Source organism: Hyperolius riggenbachi, chromosome 1 (assembly GCF_040937935.1).
Source record: "Hyperolius riggenbachi isolate aHypRig1 chromosome 1, aHypRig1.pri, whole genome shotgun sequence".
NCBI lineage: Eukaryota > Metazoa > Chordata > Amphibia > Anura > Hyperoliidae > Hyperolius > Hyperolius riggenbachi.
The window spans coordinates 214,201,538-214,226,985 of record NC_090646.1 but is presented as its reverse complement, the minus strand read 5'-3'; the positions used below and the strand labels follow the sequence as shown (position 1 = coordinate 214,226,985).

The 25,448-nt window shown below is 41.9% G+C and overlaps 1 protein-coding gene across 1 annotated transcript in view; it reads left to right on the top strand.

Moving 5' to 3' along the window:
* The window catches only part of BLTP1 (bridge-like lipid transfer protein family member 1), a 399,009-nt gene that overhangs the window by 300,048 nt on the left and 73,513 nt on the right, over positions 1-25,448 (top strand). The window contains exons 55-67 of the mRNA XM_068280272.1: positions 2,581-2,766; positions 2,906-3,074; positions 5,396-5,607; positions 9,249-9,447; positions 10,560-10,619; positions 10,746-10,972; positions 12,942-13,139; positions 13,345-13,478; positions 15,377-15,500; positions 15,591-15,700; positions 19,195-19,285; positions 23,353-23,418; positions 24,359-24,600. Of these exons, the coding sequence (XP_068136373.1) occupies positions 2,581-2,766; positions 2,906-3,074; positions 5,396-5,607; positions 9,249-9,447; positions 10,560-10,619; positions 10,746-10,972; positions 12,942-13,139; positions 13,345-13,478; positions 15,377-15,500; positions 15,591-15,700; positions 19,195-19,285; positions 23,353-23,418; positions 24,359-24,600 (2,018 nt within the window). The remainder of the gene's footprint in view (positions 1-2,580; positions 2,767-2,905; positions 3,075-5,395; positions 5,608-9,248; positions 9,448-10,559; positions 10,620-10,745; positions 10,973-12,941; positions 13,140-13,344; positions 13,479-15,376; positions 15,501-15,590; positions 15,701-19,194; positions 19,286-23,352; positions 23,419-24,358; positions 24,601-25,448) is intronic.

Here is a 25,448-nt window from a genome sequence, read left to right as displayed (position 1 = left end):
TCCCTCCAATCAGCAGAGAGGGAAGGGATGCAGGAGGGGACTGGAGTTCTGCAGGAGGCGGGGAGAGCAGCAGACTGACACTATAGAGATAAACACAGCCAGCTCTGACAAGCTGTTTGTCAGCAGCATGGCTGTGATTTATGAGGGATTGCAGAGTGCAGGGGGACCTTAGGGGGGTTTGGGATAGCAACAGAGGCTGCGCTGTATAGGCAGATCCAGCCTCTGTATGCAGATAATATTCTTCAAACCCACCTCGGGTTCTCTTTAATTTTCAGTTCAGGCTTGCTTTAAAGTCTCAGTTCAGGCACAGTTTTTTTTATGCATATAACAGATCATTATTTTTAGTTACTGTTATTATGCATAAAAAAGGTCTTCGTGAAAACGAACTAGTTTTGCAAAATAAAAAAGGGCTATACTTTTTGCAACAATTGACACTTTTTTTTCCTCCTCATTGACCTACAGCTGCCTGCTTATGCCTGTTAAGTCTGAAACATTGTTGCCCAGTCACATGGGCATGTAGATACAGTGATTGCTCTGTTGGCTAAAGCCCTGCCTCTCAACTAGCTGGTGACCTATTTTGGCTGTCAGTCTCTAGTAGTAAGGCATGTCTTTAGACTGACTGAAAGGGAGGAGTAAACAGGCAGCTGGTAATTTATTTAGAGGACAGGATTTATGGCAGCAGATATTTTTTGTTTTGCAAAATCTCACCACTTTGCTTCATTGTTAGCCTGGGCAAAATAAAGAAGCTCTCTGCTCTGTACTAGTGTGACATGTTATATGATCAAACTGTTTACATAAGGAGGTGAGTCTTCTTGTTGGCATAAAAGATCCTTCCAGGGTTGAGTTATTGCAATGGAAGGGGGGGAGGGGGGGGGTTATTGCATTGGAAGGGGGGGGGGGGGATTGGAATAAAACGGGACATTTGGGCACCGGGAGCATCAAGTATGTTAAAAGCCGCTGCAAACAGAAATTTGGGTGACTCCGGCACCTGATAAAATTGCGAGTGCAGGAGCCGGTCGCTATATAAACTGTGGCTACAAATGTATGGCACCAAAAATGTAAAGCCACTATTAAAAAGGAGACCAATGGGATATCGGTGGGTTTGTGGCATTGTGTGTGTGTGTGGGGGAGGAGGGAGAGGGGTTAGTGTTAGTCATCGGTGAGGGTCTTAAAAGCTTGTGTGTTGGTTAGAATTAGGCATCGGTGGGAGGTTGGGCTAAGCAACAGTGGGGAGATCAATGGGATTAGGCATCAGTGGTGGGGTCGGTTAGGTGTAGGTGGGGTGTTGGTTAGGGTTAGGCATTGGTCGGGGAGAGGGGGGTCGGTTAGAGTTAGACATTGGTGGGGTGTTCATTTGGGTTAGGCGTTGGTGGAGGGGGGTTAGGGTGAGAATAGGATTTAAAATTGTGGTAAATTTTACAGATATTTTACTATTGGAATTACCACTGCCCAATAGTAGAATATCAGCAGTTTTACTGATATTCTACCAGCGGCTATTTCCGCCGTCCAGATTTCTGCGGCACCTATTTTGCATGTACATGGATTGGAGGCCATTTAGAGGCCAGAAAATCGTATTGGCCTTTAACTTTTAGGATGAGTGGGTAGTATACCTAATGGAGAGGGGGGGGGGGAGTGGTATGTATACCCAGGCAGAAAACAAATCAAATAGAAGTAATAATATATACAGAACAGATTCCGATTCCGGTTAATCGGGGACCTGTCTCTCTCTCTCTCTCTCTCTCTCTCTCTCTCTCTCTCTCTCTCTCTATATATATATATATATATCTATATATATATATATATATATATCTATATATATATATATAATCTTTATTTTGCAAAAATTATTTCCGGTATACAAAATTTCCCCATACATACATACATATATTATACAGTATCAACCATAATGACAACACCATGATATTAATAATGGTATCAATGCTTATAAACCTGCCCTTTCCATTCCACTGATCTCCCTCTTATCATCTTCACATCTTCCCTTCCCCATTCTTCCCTTCACTCCACCCCCCCCCCCCCCCCTCTCGTAATAATAGACTTTAAAAAAAACAAACAGGCTCTATCAATACTGAATAGTTGCGAATGTAGAGATGGAATCCATACTCCAAAAATAATTTTTCTATAAGTATGATGAACCAAATGAATAAAAAAAACCATAGTGATTGCTACAATACAGAATAAAGTGTACAGTACAAAACAGATTAATAACCAGGGTGATTTACCTGTTTTAGTTTGCTGCATGAAAGAGTTAATTTCTAGGCATGGAAGTGACGACTTCTGTCTTGTGGGTACCTTGTTGAGAATTGAGTAAACATCACTGATAAGCAAATGACAGCCATAAAAGTTTTCTTGGCAGAATACAACTTTTGAGGGCAGGGAGAAATAAAACACAATAGGCTGCCACATTTTTAGGAGTAGGAGTATAAATATAAATGTTTGTGTGTGCTGCTATGGAGTGGTTGTATGTAACTTCAAATTCATTTGTTGTTTTTTTGTTTTGTTTTTTACTAGACTAGTTAATTAAACATTTGGATGCGTATTTGTTTTATGTGCTTTCTTTAGGGCATTCAAGTGACAGCTACAACTCCTTCCATGAGAGCAGTCAGATTTGAGACTGGGCTGATAGAACTGGAGTTGTCGAATCGTATGCAGACAAAAGCCGCACCTGGAAGCAGCAGCTACCTGAAACTTTTTGGGAAATGTCAGGTTGACTTAAACTTGGCACTTGGACAGATTGTGAAACATCAGGTAAGCAGATGTTTTTCTGCTGCAATTATTACCTAGCAAACGTTTGCTTTGTGTGAATGAGCCAAATATATCTGCTTTATTCATTTTTTTTCCATGCATTTTACATTCTCTTTGTCAAATCTTCCCGTGTTTCTTGCAGGTCTATGAAGAGGCTGGATCAGATTTTCATCAAGTTGCCTATTTTAGAACCCGCATAGGTTTGCGTAATGCACTGCAGGAGGAGATCAGCGGCTCAACAGGCAGAGAGGCTGTGCTCATTACTTTGAGTAGGCCCATTGTCTATGCGCAGCCTGTAGCTTTTGACAGAGGTACTAGCAGCTTCTATTCCTGTCTACATCTCATAAGTTTACCAAGTACCCTAAACAATACTTCACTTGCCCCTGCTGTATAAAGCTTGGTGTTAAATAAAAAGCTTATTTTCTTAGTTTATTTCAATGCAATGCCCATAGGCCTCTTGATGATGTGTTCCAAAATACAGGCAACCTATTCATACAGTACATCCCTCTTGCTGGCAGTTACAATTCAGCATACCTATTTATTTCTGATTTTTATAACTATTGTAGAACCGCTCTGTGTTTGAAGCCCTGCGGTTCACTTGTTTCAGTTTTCTTGAGGGAAGGTGATGTTTTTATATGCCACAAAGCCTGACTTGTCTTTTAGCTTGATTAAAAATATTTTCTTTACGATGCAGTTTCTAGGAAAATAGATTTTGATCATTTCCTGATTGTCATGTTTTTTTATCACAATATTAGCTTATCTCTATGGCTAATGCTGGTATTTTTAATTTACTAACTTACTGAGCTATATAGGGCATTATTCATTTCACTTTTTCTCCTAGGTGATATTTTCACACTTTAAAGACCTACTACGTAACTACTAAAGGACCACGGTGATTGAAATCTACGCCCTGTTTTGGTGGTTACCTGGCTGGCAGGGCGTAGATTTCAATCACCTTCGCAGCGCCCATCTGCCGTTCCCGCCAGTCTCGCCGCTGAGTCCCCGGCGTGTCTGGTCGCAGCTCACTTGCTCTGCCTGTCTCTATGACGGCAGAGCCCTGTGAGCCGGTCAGGAGCCGATTTAAATGGCTCCTGGCCGTGTCTATCGATGTAAGCAACTCCCATTGGCATACATTGATCGACACGGTCAGGAGCCAATGAAAGCGGCTCCTGACTGGCTCACATGACTCTACCGTCATAGAGACGGCAGAGTGGATGTCCTGAAGATCCTGGCGTGCAGCGGTGACAGCAGTTGCGGCGGGTATATGCAGTGATTCGTCTGGATTCCGTAGTTATTGTACCAGCGGTCTCTGGTCCTTAAGGGGGCAGAGACCGCTGGTACTTAAGTGGTTAAAGCAGTAGGATCAGCCATACTATTCCAGGGGAAAAAACACATATATAAGTGGATAAATACTTGATCTACTTACATAACACATGTATTGTACTGTCCACGTTTTGATTTCAGTGAATGTTATATAGTAAATGACGAGAATTCTGTTCCTGGTGGGGGCCATGTCTTTTGCCCACAGTAAAGGCTAACTCGTGATGTCATTTCTGCCCTTTACTTTTTTTTCTTGTCTCCTCCAATCGCTGAATCACCTCAGCCTTGCTTGTAAACACAAGTGAGTAGGGGATTAGGGTTCAGATAAGCAGCAGGCAGGGAAATAAAGGGAAGAGGAGGAATATATTATGGATAAAAGAACTCCCAGCATTCAACTCTTTGGCACTAGGGCCAGTGCTCCTAAAGTATATGATAACCCTAAATCATAACAGCAGAAAACATTTTGAAAGTTTTGAATGCAGGATTAGCATCTTTATCACTTAATACACTCAGACCAGTTGCTGTCGAAATTTGATTTTTATGGTGATGATGCCGCTTTAATAAAATGCTTTTTAAGCTACCAGCAGTCAAGAAAATACTCAAAATGAATTTCACAGTACTTTTTCACCTAGTGTTTAATACTTTTTTCAATTGCAGAGGGCCGAAAATTTATTTTAAACAGAGTGATGAAAATTATCTCCTATGAGACAACTTAATAAAGGCCATAGGGTCTGATTCACAAAGCTTTTCTGTTAAATTATCTCACCTTCTTTATTAACTCATAATTTATCTCTCCTTAAATGACTTAATTCATGATTTACCTCTCCTCATCTAACTTAACTCATGGTTTAGCTCTCCTTATCTAACTTAACTCATGGTTTAGCATTCCTTATTTGACATAACTCATGGTTTAGCATTCCTTATTTGACATAACTCATGGTTTAGCTCTCCTTATTTCACATAGCTCATGGTTTAGCTCTCCTTATTTCACATAACTCATGGTTTAGCTCTCATTATTTCACATAATTCATGGTTTAGATCTCCTTATTTGTTTATCTCATGCATTAGCACTCCTTACAGTTAAGGTGAAAAATAAGTAACCTTTGTGAATCAACCCCAAAGTATTTTATGTTGAGGTTGAGGATATAGTTGGTTATTGCCTTTATTTAATAAGAGAGAGACCATGGAATTCCCTCCGATTAGAACTCACTTTTCACGATTGACATTATGTTAGCTTATACTGGTTACTGCAGCATGCCATTACCATTTTTATACTTGCAACTTAATAAAGTAATTTTTTGTGTGTTGAAAGCTGTGCTCTTCTGGCTGAACTACAAGGCTGCATATGACAACTGGAATGAACAGCGAATGGCACTCAATAAAGATATACACATGGCAACAAAAGAAGTGGTAGACATGCTGCCAGGAATTCAGCAGACATCTGCCCAGGCTCTTGGAACACTCTTCTTACAGCTCACAGTCAATGACTTGGGTATATGTTTACCTATCACCAATGCTCCACAGGTATACTCAAATCTCTTTGCATTGTATTTTTAAGGTGTATGTTATTGACATGGATTCTGATGAAGTTATTATTTTTGTAGTGTTGACACATTTTTCTACGGCACTTTACAGTACATAGAACCCTTCATGTCACTGACTGTCCTTCATCCCTATGTAATGCCCTCACCATAGCCATAGTCTAATTTCCTATTCATAGTCCACTGTAGGCCAGTCTAGGGAAAGCCATTTAACATACCATAATTCTATTGTCTTTGGGATGTGGGAGGATGCCAGGGGGCCTGGAGGAAGCCAACACAAACACAGAAAACATACAAAGTCTATGAAGGGAATGTCCTGGCTGAGCTTTAAACCTGGATTTGCTGGAAGCCAAAAGTGCTTACCACTTTGCTACTGTTCAGCTACATAAGCTTGCATTGATTAGTAGTACATCCTGGAAGCAGGTTAATTGGGCAAAGCAACTAGGATCTACATAGCAGGCATAAATATCCAGAAGCAGCAGCTAATGCATAAAACAAATGTTCCAGCTTAGTGACAGGTGCAAGTTTCAAAGACACCAGCTAAAGCATATGCATCTCACCATACAAATGTTCCAGCCTGATCATCCTGTAAAGAGATGTACTGCAATGGTAGTCACATCCAGCAAAGGATTGAATTGTGCACATCCAAGCCTGTAACAGGTGGCGGAATCTAAAGGCGGATTGAGCGTGTAGTGCAAATGGATGAGTGTCACGGCCCAGCCTGGATTGACCGGGGCGGCATGTGTGGCTTGATGTAAAGTCCCTTTACAGGTCCGTGGCTTGGCTCAAAGCGGGGGTCGGGCGGTGTGGCGTCCCATGCAGGATGAATAGAGCTGAGCTCCCGACAGTTTCACCAGCTTCCTCATCGGGGCGTGGCTGGATGATTGGCAGCATAATTTTGCATCACATGCATGGCATGGCTACAGGGAATTGCATAAGTACTCGCATTGAAACAAGTGCTGGCTTGCGTCTCTAAGATGCATGCTGGGCACAAGTGGAAACAGGCTCTTAAAGGGGCACTATAGTGAACATTAGGCTACTAGTAAAACCCTGGTAGAATGTACCTAATATTACGAGCATCAGATACTAAGAATTTTTAAATGTCTGCTTGAGAGGTTTTTGACCGCATATTTAGCAATCCTGTAGTGCCCCTAAAGGTGGCCATACGATCCCTATGGCCATACACTGGTCGATTGGCCATCAGATTCGACCAACAGATAGATCCCTCTCTGATCGAATCTGATCAGAGAGGGATCGTATGGCCACCTTTACAGCAAACAGATTGTGAACCGATTTCAGCCTGAAACCGTTCACAATCTGTTGTGGTGGTGCTGCTGCTGCTGCCCCCGCCCGCCCGCATACATTACCTGCTCCGCCGGCGCGACTCCAGTCCCCCGGTCACCGCTGCTCTGTCTGCGCTCTGGTCTCCAGGTCCGGCATGCCTCACTTCTTCTAGCCCGGCAGGAAGTTTAAACAGTAGAGGGCGCTCTACTGTTCAGCTAGTTATTCTCTTTATGGAAACCTCAGCAAAATACACGTTTAATGTAAACATTATCTTTAGGGCTCGTTTCCACTGGAGTGATTTCTTCCATGATTCTCAACATGCAAATTCAGACAGGGAATTGCAGCCTATTGAAATCAAAAGGCTGGTTCCGAATTCACATTCAGGGGAAAAGTGGATGATCTATATTTGTATTCGGAAGTGGCAGCAAGGTAGTGGGACGTACGTGTCCTAATGTGTCAACTATATTAAATCAAGAGTAATGTAAACTCTAGAAACATAAATCAAAATATATCAAAAGTTTATGGAAACAGTAAAAATTAAAATATATATGTGCATAAAAAGCACATGCAGTGGCCACCCCAGCACACCAAAAGTTCAATCCATTGGCAGAAAGAAAAGCTCCACATAAGCTTGCATTGATTAGTAGTACATCCTGGAAGCAGGTTAATTGGGCAAAGCAACTAGGATCTACATAGCAGGCATAAATATCCAGAAGCAGCAGCTAATGCATAAAACAAATGTTCCAGCTTAGTGACAGGTGCAAGTTTCAAAGACACCAGCTAAAGCATATGCATCTCACCATACAAATGTTCCAGCCTGATCATCCTGTAAAGAGATGTACTGCAATGGTAGTCACATCCAGCAAAGGATTGAATTGTGCACATCCAAGCCTGTAACAGGTGGCGGAATCTAAAGGCGGATTGAGCGGCGCGACTCCAGTCCCCCGGTCACCGCTGCTCTGTCTGCGCTCTGGTCTCCAGGTCCGGCATGCCTCACTTCTTCTAGCCCGGCAGGAAGTTTAAACAGTAGAGGGCGCTCTACTGTTTAAACTTCCTGCCGGGCTAGAAGAAGTGAGGCATGCCGGACCTGGAGACCAGAGCGCAGACAGAGCAGCGGTGACCGGGAGACTGCAGTCGCGCCGGCGGAGCAGGTAATGTATGCGGGCTCTATTGCGTCGGTCGTCGGGCACTCGAACGCCGCTAGCGATGCGCTCTTTACCCGCGGGCGATCGACGGTTATTTTCCGCACGGCACGATCGACGGGATCGGACGAAATGGATCGAAATTCGGCGTGTAGCGTGAACGATTGGCAGCAGATTCGATCCCAGTGATCGAATCTGCTGTCGAAACGGGCGCAAATCGGGCCAGTGTATGGCCTGCTTAACTGTCCTCCCCTCAGCTGACTCAGGCTGCAGTGCATTGTAAAAGCTGATTGCTCTTCTCATGTCTCCCACCTGAAGACATTGAAATGTAGGGGGTCAGCGAGTGCTGTGGAAGATCTTAGATAAACAAATAAGCAAGGTAACTGACTTGGCTGCTTCTGTGTCTAGTGCTATGATCTTCCCCAGCACTCCCTGAGCAGTCTACATATCCCGTACAGCTTGAGCACACAGAGAAAGCAGAGGATAAATTAGTTGTAACAGCACCAAGAGGGTGAGTACGTTGAATAGCTTGAAAAAACAATGGGCAGAATCTCTGCATATACTGTCAAAAAACCTTTCAAGCCCACAAAAAAATATTAGTTTCATGCTACCAGGTTTCTTTAATAGCCTAATTTTCGCCATTGTGCCCCTTTAAAGAGAACCCGAGGTGGGATTATATTATGCTAGTGGGGCACAGAGGCTGGTTGTGCACAGTAACACCAGCCTCTGTTGCCTCATGGTGTGCCTCAAAGACCCCCCTGCGCGCTGCTATACCCCCGCAGTGCTGACGACACGCAGCGTGTCGCCAGCACAATGTTTGTCTAAGCGCTGTCTGTCAGCGCCGCTCCCCCGCCTCCCCCGTATCGGCGCTACCCGCCGCGTCACTTCCCTCCAATCAGCGGGAGGGAAGGGACACAGGCGGGTAGCGCCGATAAGGAGGTGGGGGAGCGGCGCTGGCAGACAGCGCTTAGGTAAATATTGTCGCCAGCACTGCGGGGGTATAGCGGCGTGCAGGGGGGGTCTTTGAGGCACACCATGGGGCAACAGAGGCTGGTGATAGTGTGCACAACCAGCCTCTGTGCCCCACTAGCATAATAAAATCCCACCTCGGGTTCTCTTCAAGGTTTTACAGCCTTTTTGTACAGAAGAGACTGGACATTCTCATGTTGTAACCAAATTCCTTTTTTTTTCCCTCCAGGCAAATCACACTGGGGACTTTGATACAGGCTCTGCACTGGTGCTGACTATAGAAAGCACTCTAATAACGGCATGTTCATCTGAATCTCTTGTAAGCAAGGGTCACTTTAAAAACTTTTGCATTCGCTTTGCTGATGGGTTTGAGACCTCCTGGGATGACTGGAAACCAGAAGTGAGAACCGATCTAGTGATGAATGCATGTACGTATATTATTCTTCACTTTATATATATATTGTATACAGACTCTGCATACATACAGTTTCTAATCACTATGCCCTGTCTTTACGTTTCAAACATTTTTCCTTCTGGAAGCAGAAGTTAACTTGATTTTAGACAAGCCCCATTCATCAACACAAAATGCTAGCAGTATGTTGTCAGAATGCAGCGCATAAGTGTGCCCATGAGACAGTGCTTTCTATGCATTGTGTGATGTTCTTGCATATTGCACACCAATAAGCGTTAGTTATCTGCTTAGCTGAGTCAGCTGGATAGCGTTCTGGTTAAGGGTGTTTGCTTTGATGTAGAGTTTGAGCCTTTGCCAGGGTTTGAATCCCTGCTCAAGCCGTTAGAGCAAGGCTCCCTATTGAGCCTGGTCGCCCGTGGAACACTCGCCCTAAGTGCCTGCAGCTCAGAAGCGCTGTGAGTCCACCAGTAGTAGAAAAGCATGATAATGTTATATATTGTTTTAGCAATGAAACTACATTCCCAGTGTTGACAAAAAGATTTTTGAAGGATTTTTACTACTGTAACTTCTCTGGACTACAGCTAGTCCTTTATTTTTTGTCTCCTTTCAGAACAGAGGAATAAGTTACATCTTAGCTGAAAACAGGACTTTTTTTGAACAAATAACCACATGTGCATTTTATTATTCGTTTACATAAATATGGTATACTCATTTTCCAGATTTGATCTCTACCAATTCCGTTTCCTGTATGAAACCAATTCCGTTTCCTGTATGAACAGGAGCAAATGAACAGAGCACTAGTATGTATGGAAATGTCCATACGCATATGCTGCGCCTCCATTTTCATGAGGCTTAATACGTGAGTGCAGTAAAAGTCTTTTAAGACCTTGTGCCAATCTGCTAAATAGAAAAAAATAATGGTCAAGCAAGATGGTATCACTAAGTTTTCTTGAAATATCTCAAAAAACAGCATCCAAATGCAAGTCAAAACACCTTTACTTGTAGTTGTGACCATTGTTGTCTGGTTTTAAATGTCCCTGTTCAAGAGACTTCTGAGGTATGAAGTGTGTTCAGACTACGTTACTTAGAAAAAAAAATATTGTGCTTTAAATATTTTTACTTTTCTAGGCGTTGTGCCAGATGGAACATATGAAGTATGTTCAAGGACAACAGGGCAAGCTTCTGCAGGTAAGATAAAAGAAATAGTTCTGTGACAATTCAGGGCGCTTTTGCCATTATGTTTATGTCATGCTTATATACTGCCGTCATCATTTATTTAAAAGCCTAAACTTGAATTTTCTTTTGGAAAAATAGAAAGTAGCAGCGCAGGCACATGGACTCTCAATGTACTGTGGAAGATGTGTGGTATTGATGTGCATATGGATCCAAACATTGGAAAAAGGCTAAATGCTCTCGGCAATACTTTGACCACACTGACTGGGGAAGAAGACATAGATGATATTGCTGATCTGAACTCTGTAAACATGGCTGACCTCTCTGATGAAGATGAAGTTGACAGCATGTCTCCTACAGTCCACGCAGTACGTTATTATACAGCCATTCACAGTTATTACATATGACTTGATTTTATCATTTCACTTCAGGCTAGTGCTTACAGTATGATTAAGATTATCTAGTCCGTAGGAAGGAGGGGTATCCTTGATCTCTGGGCTGACTTTAAATGCTGGTGGGAAGATGAGCAGAGCTGCACATATGACAGCCTTTCCTCAAGCTGTGTTGGTTGCTGCATAAATCTAGCTCATTCCTAATCATTAGTGGCTACAGAGATTTTTTTTGTTGTTGTTTGTATTCTTTAGCTACTGCTTGTTCTAATATGAAGCCTAATCTTTTAGCTGCATGACCTACTTGTTTATTATCTGCAGACTATGTCTTTTATTCAGTCTCTAGACAATTATAGGGTATAAAACCACACTGGTTCTGCTGCTGTACTATTCGTGTTCACTTACGTATATTAATAAAGTTTTTTAGGTGTATACATATTATTTGGTACATGAAAAGAAAATTTGCTTTTGACTTAAAATTATTTAAAAAGGAAAAGGTCAGCATACAAAAAGAACAGTTTTTTTGTATTGTTTTTATTATTTGCAGTTACTGTGAGTACATTGTTTGCTTGTTATTATGAGATTTTATAGCTTGCTGTAACTGCATAATAAACATAAATAGGCGTTGATGCTCAACAGTCTTATGCGAACTGCGAAGAGTCTCATAAGGTCAGAATCCCTAATTGTGGCCATTTTTTTTTTTTACAAAATCTAGCTTAGATCTGATGTATATGTGAGCAGCAGGTTAACAGTGGAGATAGTCAACATTTTCCTGATACCTGTTCTCTCTAGACAGCAGTTGCCCCCTCCTCTCCCCTCCCCTCCTCTCCCCTCCTCATTAATAGCATACAGATCATGCTAATGAGATTGGCAACAATCTGAGTGGTCAGATCCTGCCTACAGCCACCCCCCGTTGAATATAGGAGACTTTACCATGCACATAATGTATATTAATTTCAGCACTAGATATTGTAACTTTTTGAAAGTCAGCTCATGGTTTTGCCATACCAGAAACCAAGTAGTTGAAAATCCTAAAGAGTTACTGATACTAAGGCCCAGTTTCCACTGTGTGCTGGCTTTTGATGCAGTCTACGAAAAAAAAAAAATCCTGCATGCAAAACATAACCAGCCTATTTTTTTAGGTTGTCATTTCTTATCCAAATTTCTGTGCAGGAAAATGGAGCTAATTGCACTAAAAGGAAACAGACCCTAAAGTTATTCAAACTTTTAGTATTGTTGTAAGCTGGAAATGTCTCCAAAGGTTTTCCTTTTATTAGAATGGGAAAAATCCAGAAACTTAGTTGGTTTCTTTTCCTATATTGGTGGTACCCAGCATGTTTTTTTATCAGGATCCATTTCTGTCCCTCCTCTGAAATATAGTATCCATATATTTTGGGGTAGATGACTGTATAATGCATACACACCACACCAGTGTAATGCATACACACTTCAGGATTCCATTTAGAGATCAACATTTTTTTGAGTACTGAAGGAGAGAAAAAAATCTGAACATCTTATGCCGGTTGGGCACTCCTGAACTTAATCATAGCATTTACCCCTTTACTGTGTAATGTAACTTTACAGGTTACCATCCACTGGGACAAGCCAGGCCCTTTGCATTATCACTATACGTTTTTTCATAGATTACTTGCTACTCAGTCTATTTTCATGATATATTTCCTCAGTTGTGGTCTTTCAGCTTAGCAAGTTTGTAGTTGCTGCATCAGCATAGTGTTTTTTACTTTAAGGACTGAAAACTTGAGGAAATGAAAATATGAACGAATATTGAGAAGGTGCAAACAGCCAAGCTTCATTTTTTTTCCATAAAAGGAGTAAAGCTCATTGGTTGGTTGCTGCAGCAATATATCAGTGTTTGTTCTTATTTTCTTTTCTTCAAACTTTTAGAAATCAGTCCCTGGGAGTACTAACTATACTGTTTACTGTCCAGAATTCAGAAGCAGTTTGTGTAAATGGAGAAAGCGTCAAGCTTACCTTTGGCCAGCGACTTGTAAACCATCTACTTGGCCTGAACCGCAAACATCATCGTTACTCAGTCCCTGCAGATTATCTCACTGGATCAGCAATGTCTGACTCCCCCTCTGTCGGTACACATTCGACAGCAAGCAGGTCTCGTTCGTGGGCAAATGTATGTAAAAGATAAAACATAAAAAATGTGGTCTTGAAATCAACGCACATCAGTTAATTGGTGACTTGCACAAGGAATGAAATCTATACTAAATCTTTGATTACTGCATGCCTAACTCACAGGGAGATTGGTTTTAATTGATGTAATTACTATACATTTGTGTACAACGTGAGGAATTTGTGTGTAATACATTATCATTTTGTAGGAGAGTGTTGACTACAGGCGAACTGGACAGTCTGGAAGCCAGAGCGTTGATCAAAGAGGAAGGGGGAAGTTTGTGAAACGTTTGGTTGACATTCGAGAACTGAATGAACAAGCCAAAGTTATCGATGATCTCAAGTATGTAACCTTCAGCTGATAAAATCATGAGTTTACTGAATGACATTCATTGTATAACTTTCTCTATATATGTGTATAGATTTGTGAACCAAATGGTGCTGATATGTCTCTAAGGCTAATGCTGTATACTTTCCAATAGTAAAATGTAGCATGGTTCTGCTGATCTGCAAATGCTCACTAGCTAGCTGTAGTAAGTGCATTTTATGTCCAGTGTTCCAGTATTCTCAGGGAAGTAAATAGGATAGCACAGTGTAGTAACAGCTAATGGTGTTGCATTGCAGACTAGATCTACCTAAATACATACTGATTTCCTTATCTGCTTGTAGTTTGTATGTTCTTTTCATGTTTGTTGCCTTTGATGGCCCTAGTTTCTACTTACAAGCCAAACATGAAATAGTTTCAATTTTTTTTAAACCCTACTTGCCCTATGTTTGCAACGTGTAGCTGTCATATGAACATTGGCTTGTAGCTTCCTCTGGGATGGTTCGTAGGGATGGTCATAAATGTCATAGTCCTGCACACAACCTCAGGGCAGTGCTTTCCGGGTCACGTGTGTTCTATGGTGTTCCAAGCCTCCCAATGGCCATGACTTATCAGCTTTGTGCATACCCACTCCCAGTGTAAGCAAGATTTTATGCACATGACCTTGTTGCAAACTCCACTTCAAATGCACTAGCATGATTCCTCACACGCCCCAAAGCACCTTAAGCCTTTTTTTCACAGCAGCATTTTGTTGTGACTTCTGCAGTTCCATTTTTTTAAGAGGATCAACTTTGCTGAACATGAACCTTTTGGCTCAGAAAAGAAGCATTGGAGTTTATTCACAAAACCCCAGAAAAAATTGCCATGCATCACGTGCTTTACAGCCAGCACTCACTTAATGTTTATATAGTGCTATATGCGCAACACACGTTAAGTTGATGGCATAAATACTAATAAAAAATACTGCACTCTGTCTGTAACCTGCAATTTCACTGGGGTTAGGTGGTGAATCTATCCTTTCGTGTTCAAATTGCACTAGATCTGTAGCCCTCTATTTTAGATAGAACAGGAAGCTAACAGATGGGATGAAGCCAATAATGAATCTATATGGCTTTGGTTCATTCATCCTGACAGGCTCTTTGTTTTGAGTGGGGGGTAGGAGACAGTGGATGCATTGACATTCATCTTAAAGAGAACCAGAGATGAAGCAACCTCATGTATTTTACCTTATAAATCAGTGGGAACATGACAGTAAACACCTAATCTGCTCTTTGTTACATTGTTCTCTGTTTAATTTGCCTGTTATCACCTCTAAGATAAGAATCCCGACTAAGCAGTCGGTCTGGCTTTGCTACAGAATAATTATAGCTGAGACTGTGTTCTTTGCTGTCTTCAAGTCCAAGCCTGCCCCCTGCTGGCTTTGCTCAGGAATCATTATAGCTGAGTCATTATAGCAAAGCCAGACTCAATGCTCAGTCCGGGATTCTTATCTCAGCTAGATAACAGACACTTTTAGCAGTGAGGATGGAACAGAGAGCATGGTAAATGTTTTCTCTAATGTTCCCACTGATTTCTATGGTAAAATACACAAGGGTGCTTCGTCTCTGGTTCACTTTAAGAATTGTTTGCATCCATTCAGAAGTGTCAGCGGACCCTGCAATGGACCACAGAGCAGTGGCATATTCATGCAAAATGGTACTGTGCTTCCCATTACAATGTGAACGGACCACATCATACAGTTTGAATTTCGCAATCTAGTTTCCTAATGTCCTGTCTTTTTAAAATTGAACTGCAGCCTGAATGGCTAATGCATTTTAAAGCAGAGCTGACCTTGAGTGGCTAATTTCTGTTTTATAAAAATGGAAACAATCCTATACATTAATATAACAGTAATGCATGCTATGTTTTTCTATAAGGAAACTTGGGGCAAGTGAAGGGACAATAAACCAAGAAATTCAACGGTATCAGCATCTGGAGTCTGTGGCTGTAAATGACATACGTAGAGATGTTCGCAAAAAGCTGCGGAGATCTAGCATGAGGGTAGGTTGTTAAAGACGATAATCAGTCCTCTGTATAGCAGATTTATCTTGTATTGTAATTGGGATTTTACTGGTTATGTCTTCTCCCTAGGCTGCCTCCTTAAAGGATAAGTGGGGCCTCGGTTACAAACCAAGCTACAATCGCTCCAAGAGTATTACTGCATCTGGAAGACCACCTCTGAAACGAACAGAAAGGGCCAGGTACATGAAATTTGCTATTGTGACATTGCTATTTTTTATGAAATCACATAACCACTGTTATTTTAAGTAATGAATGTCTTTCACTGCATAAAGAATCAGGCAGAGCCTGGCAGTGGAAATGAAGGCATAAAGCTATCCGTTCAGCAATTCACTGGAGTGCTGGTTTTCTTTTTCGAAAAGTATTCAAGTCTATAGTCTTGAGAGATTTATGTCTCTAGTTAATAGGGTCTCCACTTTTCTAAATACTAGCAAATGTTTTACTAATTTGGGCTTAGTCATGGAGAAAATGCCAAGCAGAAGAAGTAGAGGTGTGTGAGATGCAGAAAGGACTGAGCCTACAGTATGGCATGAAACACACATACAGTATGAGGACTGTGGAATAGTGAGGGAGGAATCCAAGAGGATGAGGAGATTCAGAGAGAATTAAGATTTGCAGTTGGTGAGAAAAAGTACAGTAGGGTATTAGATATAAAGAGGTCTAACGGGTGATACTCATGGCAGATACTTTGGGCCAAGATGATTGTTCTGTGAGGTATTATTGCCTAGTGCCTGTACAGGTGCCCCATGACTTGTTTAGTGAGCCAGATCACTAAACGATAGTGACAAATAAGCAAACTGTTTTAGCATTCACAACGCCTGCTAGAGAAGGATGAGGTACAGCAAGTACCATTGTATAATGAAATCTAAGATATAGTGGAGCAAACTGCATTGAGCAGAATTAAATGCGTGAAGACTTAGTGTACAATGAGAAGAGCTGAATGCACTACATTATGTGTAATGTATTTCCCTCTACTCATCGTGCAGTAAGACTTTACGTGTGTGAGATGTGTAGATATAAGAATTTCACAGCATAGTGAGATTTTAAAAAATAAATTTAACATTGTTCCACTCTACTATGTGACATGTAAAATACGTGTATGTAGAAAATGCACTTATCCTACATCCTCTTTTCAGCCCTTCTAAGCCTCTCAGGACCTATTTCCTCCTGGCTGTACCCACTGGTATCCTGGTGTCTAATGGTCACAGTAACTTTTTTTTTTTTAAATAACATAGTACTACTTCTTACAGGGTGCCTAGTCTACAGTTCAGGAGACAGTAGACAGCCTCTACATTGAAAATAAGAGGCCATCAGCTATATAGTTCTACCTAGCGTCTGGAGTGTCCAAAGATAATTAAACATTGTAAAACCAAGAGAAGGCAAAAGGTTGGCACTACAGCGGTATAACATGCACTTCTCAGCTTCAAAGACATGCAGTATGCACAAGAGGACTACAAATACACCTCTTCTCTAGAACCTCTTCAGCGTGCTCAAGCAGATAAATCAAGCAGCAAGCAAAATAAGAAAGCAGGAAAGCTGGCACTGCTGCAAGTGTTCAATTTATTGTAGCATTTGTAAAGTGCAAATGTGCAACATCTAACAAAATTGCATAAAGTGAAGCACATACCCTTGAGAGAGGAGGCGTGGGTGGTGGTGGGTGCTGGGCACAGGATGCCTGACGGCTGTTTCGCGTTAAACAGCGCTTCTACGGAAGCTGCAACCTTATGGACAAAGGCTCCTGGTTAAATACTGTCCAGAGCCGGCATGTAGCATTACTTCCGGTGGCAGCGCCGCCCATACTTCCGCGTCACGTGTGCGTACGTATTGACGCTATGCGTCATCGTACACCACACGTGTACATAATTCCGCATGGCGCCTATAATGTACGCATGTCAAATGGATACATGCGTACTGCATTATTATGCTTGTGGCACATGCGTAAAAGATGGTCGCTTATGGGGAGAAAGAAGTTCCCTCTAGCGGCCAAATATGAGTAAGGCCCGACTCAGACATACCTACACCTTAGGTTTAGGGAAAGGGAGAAGAAGGTAAAAAAGAAAAAGAAGGAAGAGGAAAACAAGCAGAAAAGCGAGCACAGTAAAAAAGTGGATGATCAGGAAATCCTGAAAAAATGAATAGTGAATAACCCTTGGCGTCAGTATGATTGAATCGTGTCCCATAAAAACTCAAATGTTCTTCTAGTAGGAGCACAATAAGCTGTAAAAAACTTTCATTAAAGTGCAAAAACAAGGGGAATAAAATGGGAAGCAATATTGTGTAGGGAAGTAAAATGGCCCACATCCCTAGGTGGCTTACCGCCATAGGGATGAGCAAAACATGGATAGAAAAAAGGAGAGAATAGGCAAGCCACTGGTATTTGTGCCACTCTCCGCATTAATATCAGTACAAAAGATCATAGATAACATGTGGAACATTAAACAAACATCAAAACAAGACAAACAGGGAGATCCAGGGGTAGGGGTGGAAAGGGAGGCCTCAAGGATCAAGGAATCATGATAAATCTGTATGGTCATTAAGACCCAAGGGTCCCATGGCTTCTGATTGCAAAATCAACATTGCTTCTTCTCTTTTTTAACTGTTTCTCCCTGTCTCCACCCCTAGACAGAGGTGAGGCATGGATAATTCCTGAAAATTTCAACTTCGTGGGATCATTCCCATGGCTTTCTCGCATATGCTGGATTACCCTTGGGGAACCTTTTCCATATTTTAGAGCGTTATAATGTTCTCTGAACCGTTCATTAATTGATCTTGTAGTCTCCCCTATATAAAACCTTCCGCAGGGGCACCACATTGTGTAAACAACAAATCGTGTTTGACATGTAAAAAAGGAGCGCACAGTTCGTCGAATATTGGCCCACTTTGACGAACCGTGCGTTCCTTTTTTACATGTCAAACATGACACGTGACGCGGAAGTATGGGCGGCGCTGCCACCGGAAGTAATGCTACATGCCGGCTCTGGACGGTATTTAACCAGGAGCCTTTGCCCATAAGGTTGCAGCCTCCGTAGAAGCGCTGTTTAGCGCGAAACAGCCGTCAGGCATCCTGTACGAAGCACCCACCACCACCCACGCCTCCTCTCACAAGGATATGTGCTTCACTTTATGCAATTTTGTTAGATGTTGCACGTTTGCACTTTACAAATGCTACACTAAATTGAACACTTGCAGCAGTGCCAGCTTTCCTGCTTTCTTCCTTTGCTTGATAATTAAACATTGTGCTAGCTACAGTGAGCACTAGGACCTCCGTACCTGTGGGTTGTGTGGTATGGGAACCTTATTTGTGGGAGATAGGTGGCTGTGAAGAGCATTCAGGATATGTAAACTTTTAAGAACATCTCCTTTTAAAATAAATGTAAAGGAATAAAAAAGTTAGATACTTACTTATGACCAAGGAAGGCTCTAGATCTTATAGAGCCTTCCCTGTCTTCTATTGCTACCCTCATTCCAGCGTTGTCACCCCTGTTGTGTGTACTCAACCAATTGGTCAATTACACAACTGTGCGCCCTTGAGAGGCTTAGGAAGCATTCATGTCCCAGAGTGTTTCCAAAGACAGGTGGCTCGTACTGCGCATGCCTGAGGTATTTTCCTTACACCTGCACTAGTTGTTTTTATCTCTACCTGTAAAATATGACCTATGCTTTGTTTACTTTTCAGTTCTAGGATGGAGGGTGAAGAGCTCCCTGAAATACGCGTTGAAGCTGCTTCTCCTGCAGGTCCAAGAGTAACATTTAATATTCAAGACAGTGTAAGTATTTCATCCAAACCTGAATGTCTTATCATGGCAAACCTGACAGCTACATGTTTGATGCTGAATACTTTATTTTCTGCTAATTTTTAAGACTGTGCTTAGTTATTTCTATTAGGTGTCTAATTTTATACTGTATAGCTTTTTGTGTAGTACTATTATAATTACATAAGTTATCCTGCATTACTGTATCAAATCACATCATTGCTCTACAACTAGATGCTTTATGGCCAGAAAAATAAATTATTCTTCATTACTGTTGAAGAATACATTTAGCACTGTTGAAATTCCCCACACCCCTTCAGATCACTATGTACAAATCTGTACATAGGTCAGTAATAAGGCTCTGTTCCCACTTGTTCCGGACTATGTATAGGCAGTGGGAGCCAATGGTCCGCCATGGTCCGGCTGTAGCCTGGGGCAGATGTGCTATATGGGGGAACGTGTGCTTCGGATTATCGCGGACTGCACAGAAGTGGATCTGATGCAGCGTGACAAGTGTGAAGGAGCCGTTCACAGTGGGTGGGAACAGAGCCTCATTTTAAAGCAAAGCAGTTCTATTTAAAGCAAACCTGAAGTAAAATTGAACTGATTAGAACAGTTTAAACTCTAATCCTACTGCAAAATAGACTTTCCTGGAATTCCATTCTTATTTTATTATAAAGGGTTAAAAATCTAACGTTAGACCTTGCCTGCCTCAAGTGAATTATAATGTTTATTTAGCTCTAATATAAGTCAATATTAAAGGGAAGGTCCAAGCAAAATAAAAAAATGAGTTTCACTTACCTGGGGCTTCTACCAGCCCCATGCAGCCATCCTGTGCCCTCGTAGTCACTCATTGCTGCTCCAGTCCCCCGCTGGCAGCTTGCCGACCTCGGAGGTCGGCGGCCCGCATTGCGTACATTTTTACGCATTCCCGCTAGTGCAGGAACATTAACACATACATTTTACGCATTGCTGGTTCAATGCGTAAAAATGTACGCATTGAACCAGTAACGCGTAAAAATTTATGTGTTAATGTTCCTGCACTAGCGGGAATGCGTAAAACCGTACGCAATGCGGCCCGCCGACCTCTGAGGTCGGCAAGCTGCCAGCCGGGGACTGGAGCAGTAGTGAGTGACTATGAGGGCACAGGATGGCTGCATGGGGCTGGTAGAAGCCCCAGGTAAGTGAAACTCATTTTTTTTATTTTGCTTGGACCTTCCTTTTAAAATATTGACATGTAGAGCCCTTGCAATGAGAAAAAGAAACATAAGCTAATGTCATGTAGTAATGGGAGTGTGTGTATACATGCTTATCTCATCATCTTACTTGTCACTTCATGTACCTTTTTAAAGTAAGCCTGAAGTGACCTAAAAAAATGACGTAGCTACTTAAAGTGGTCTGAAAGCCAACATTTCTACTTTGCTCTAAAAGATTCCTCACAGCTTGAAAGATACTATCCCAGAAAAAAATTCTAGCAGAACATCACTAAAATGGTTAAACAAAGCACTTTCTCCTGCTATTCAGCTTCAAATCTGCATCCAAACTGGAGATAACAGTATCTTTTTTACTTGTTAAACACAAATGTATCAACACTGGAATGTAAACAAACACTCTCTGAGAAACTGCCTCTGCTTCAGGCACACACAGAGTTCAGAATAGCTCATTAGTAGATTTTAATATATAATAAAAAGCAGTTATAATAGAAAAAAGAATAAAATGCAATGCCAGCTTTCAAGGTAAGAAAAACTACACTTTGGAAACTTGTGCACAAAAGCAAATGTGATAACTGTATGAGTAATAAAAAGACCAGACCACTTTAACTAACTGCCGACTGCCTAACGTCGATGGGCGTGGCCGCGACGGCAGCCCCAGGACCGCCTAACGCCGATTGGCGTCAAGTCCTTGGGCTCTGTTTTGCAGGAGATCACGCACAGGCGCATCTCCTGCTCGAGGGGCGGAGCTCCGCCCTGCCTTCAGTCTCCGATCGCCGCTCGGGAGACTGTAAAGACGGCAAAACCGCCGTCTATTTACATGTACAACGCTGCTGCTGATTGCAGCGCTGTACTGGGGACAGCCGTGTGACACGACTATCCCCCTGGGTGACAAGAGAGCGATCGCCTCTCATAGGCAGAAGCCTATGAGAGCCGATTGCCGTGATTGGCTGGCTGGGGGGAGGGAGGGATTTAAAAAAAAAAAAAAGAATATATAAAAAAAAAGTAATAACAAAATAAAGATATAAATATTTTAAAAAAAATAAACAACTTGGGGGCGATCAGACCCCACCAACAGAGAGGTCTGTTGGTGGGGGGAAAAAGGGGGGGTGATCACTTGTGTGGCCCTGCAGCTTGGCCTTAAAGCTGCATTGGCCATTTTAGTAAAAATGTGCCTGGTTTTTAGGGGGGTTTATCACTGTGGTCCTCAAGTGATTAAGAAGAGGGAATGCTCTGGATCCCACAGAGCCTTCCTGGTAGTCTTCAGACCACTCATTTCACTGCTGTCCCCTTGGTTAAGATATTCGACAAGCAGGTCAAATACATCTTTAGCCTTTCTTGGGCAGCCTTCAAGTACTCGTGTCGTCCAAAGACGATCCATACTGCACGTGCGGGAGTCCGGGCTCATGCTTGCGCAATACGGATGCCACCATCGTTGGAAGCCTCAGGTACAAGAGTGCTTCTGGAGCCTTCATGGAGTCCCGAAGGAACAAATTATGTACAAGTGGAAACGGTGGAATGAGTAGATGGATAGAGGTCTGGGAACACTCTATGGCAGGGGTCAGGAACCTTTTTGGCTGGGAGAACCATACACGCCACATATTTTAAAATGTAATTCTGTGGGAATCATACAATATGTTTCAAAATGGCCCAGTGTGCATGCGCTGCAGAGGGATGTGCCCTGTTGCCATGGTTATGTGTATACTGTTGATCCTACGGGCAGCGGAAGTGTCAGACATGTCTTCAACTTCTCTTGGGTTTTAGCAACATCAGCAATTTACCCGAGAGCCAGACAGGAGAAATACTGACTTAAGGGTTGATTCACTTTGTAGGACGTGATCCCCACACTTTGGCCCAATAGTCTATTGGGTCAATCAGAGTGCAGGGATCTCATCCTACAAAGTCACTGGACCTGACAGGATCCAGGGTGGGACAATTGGAGCGGCCTTTAGATTTGGGGGAGCACGAGTAAGTTAGTAGTGCATGCTTACTTTGAACATTTTACTTGCGCTGCCACACTAAACTGCGCTGCTTGAGCAGTGTAGCTTAGTGAATCAACCCCTACTGATTTGTCTGTGAGCCAGATATAGCCATCAAAAGAGCCACATCTGGTTCCTGAGCCATAGGTTCCCTACCCCTGCTCTATGGGATTCAGTGCTCTTTTATTTTTAATGTCGTTTCAGGTTTGCTTTAAAGATCTGCTGCTGACACCTTTGTGCCAGATACCACAAGACACCTTCAGGGATCTTGTTGAGTCCCATGCCTTGATGGCTCATCTGCACTTTGTTTGCAGAAGGGAAAAAAATACAGTATTAGGCAGGTGGTTTTTATGTTTTGGCTGGTCAGTGTATATGCCTCGTAAACATGCCAACCCATAAATTGTGCGAGGTTTTTTTTTTTTTTTTTTGAAGGTTGCAGACATTGAAAGTGTGAATTACATTTTCATATTGGTATATCTCAACTGCATGGTGGTGAAAGTCCTAAAACTGTGGAGGGATTTCGACCATTTCACATAACCAGCATTCATCCACCATAGCCATGTCCTGCACAGCAGGGATTTTGATGTTTTATGTTCTGGTGTGTCATTGTAAAATAGCTTTGCAAAGCTTAACAAATCAGGTTATTCTTTTTGCCCAATCCCGCCCAGTAGTTGTACCATTTCTCTTTTCTGGAGCTGTTGTTACTTGTGTCGGCTTATGCAGTTCTAGAAATGCAAACCAAAAAGGTGGCCACAAAGCTCGTAAGTGTGTAAAGTGTATGTGTGGTTTCTTACACTAATGTTAATATTTTTGTCACAGATATTCTTTTTTCAAGATAATAAACATAGAACCAAGTGTTTCAATTTTTTTCTTTTTCTTTCCTATAATGAAGTTGAATAAAACACTTTTAGGAGTAAATCGTCAATCTCGCAAATCTTGGGAGGAAGGGTATTTCAAGGTATTTGTAAATGAACAAATCACAGATCTACACCAGCTTCATGCAACGATAATTACTCTTCCCCTTTGCTACATGATACATAAGCAGAATGTGCAGCAACTGGTTTCAGCTCATGCCGGTGTTACAATATGTGTTGAGAATAGTCAATGGCCAAATGTAGATTTCTAGAATTTCAGATTGTATAGAGAATTACTTTAAGCTGCCTTGACTTAGAAAATGGTACATAAAACTGATTCAAATAAAAGAAGGTCCTTATTAAAAACATACAGATATACAATTATCAATCCCATTATTTGTATAGTAGTAATAATTGTTTTCTGTTGTAATGTCTCGCCTATTATACAGCGCTGCGTGATATGTTAGCATATCACGCATAAATAAGGTTTAATAATGATAACCACCAGGTGTCTATTCATAAATCAGACCTCAGTCTCCGGTGGACTGATCCTCAACAAATGCCATTAAGTGGACTTTAAAACTATGTCCCCACACTCCATGGACTTGGTGAACAAATTAGAAAACAAAAACTCTTGGCCGGTTATGAAACTGTTGCTGTACAATTTGCTTTTCATGTTTGCATGAGTATTTACTTCAACTAATAAAACTTATTTAATTTTCAGGGAGTCTCAATGAATCAGATTACCATCTCTTACAGCTGCAGTGCGTACATGTTTACTTCCTCTCGGTGGCTGGGTTCTACATACTTGTGTGCTGCTTTTGGTCATTACTCCAATCTACTGCATCCCTTTCATTACTCATCACTCATTTCTGTATATAATAACAGAAAATCTGTTTGTTTTGGTTCCGATTTTGCTATTATTCTCTTTTCATCCTACAACATCTTCTATTAACTACCAGCCTGTTTCCTTGGAGAGAAAGAGTTCATCAGTACATTGCAACTTTCTGTTTTATTGTTTTTCTTTTTCCCCTGTCAAAACAGTTTCCAGAGGAGTTAGAGGGTGATCTGTTGTCAGTTACCATTGATGATCCATCTCATTATCCATCCATTAGTGATGGTTCACATTCCGTGTTCAGTTCCCCAAACACACCACTAGTGTTTTCACCAAGCATTCCTTTCCAGACCGAAGAAAAAAGAGAAGACACGTCTTCCTCATCCTCAGAGGAGTCAGAGAAAGAGGAAGAACATGACAGGGAGAAGATGTACATTTACAGGAAGCCCCTGTGAGTAACATTTAATTGTTTGCCCTTACCACCATAAGGCCTATGTCACTCGGGAAAGAAGAGGCGGAGATCTGTAGGAGCCACACATCTACCTGCCTACTGATTTGCAGTTTGCCATTGCTACAGACTTATTACTGCAGCTATGTGAACATTATGTAGTGAATAACACAAACAGCACGTATTAAAGTGACAATAAAGTGAAAAAAAGCTTATGATATGAATTGTAAGTGTAGTACAGATAAATGATAGAACATTCGTAGCAAAGAAAAGTCTCACATTTTTATAACATTGCATCATTTTGTCACATTTGCAATTACAAACCACACACTGTATTTTGAACTATGAAACAGAGCAGAGCTAATGACCCATTGAACTCCCCTGCAGGGACGGATCTAGACCAAGTTGCGCCTGGGGCAAGGTCAGGTTTTGCGCTTAAAGGTCAGGTTTTTATGCTTAACTGCCATTCCCCATCCAGTTTTGGCGCCTAAAGGTCAGGTTTTGGCGCCTAAACTGCCATTCCCCATCCAAATTTTGCCGCCTTTTTAAGAATTCAACAAACTGCGCCTGGGGCAAGATACCCGCCTGCCCCCCCCTAGATCCGCCCCTGCTCCCCTGCAATAAAACCTTATCTGAAGCTGCCTCTCACTGTTTCTTTGATGTAAAAGTGCTTCAGAGAATAGGACTGTCTCAGTTGGAAAGCTCAGAGACGCTCTTTCACTTAGCGAATGCTTGCCATTTTATGTGGCACTCGAGAGCTTACAATGTTCATCATTGTAAGCAGCAAAAGAAAGACTGTACACTGCCTTCTTGTCTAAAGGAGCACACCAGTGACATTGTTTCTGGTTAAG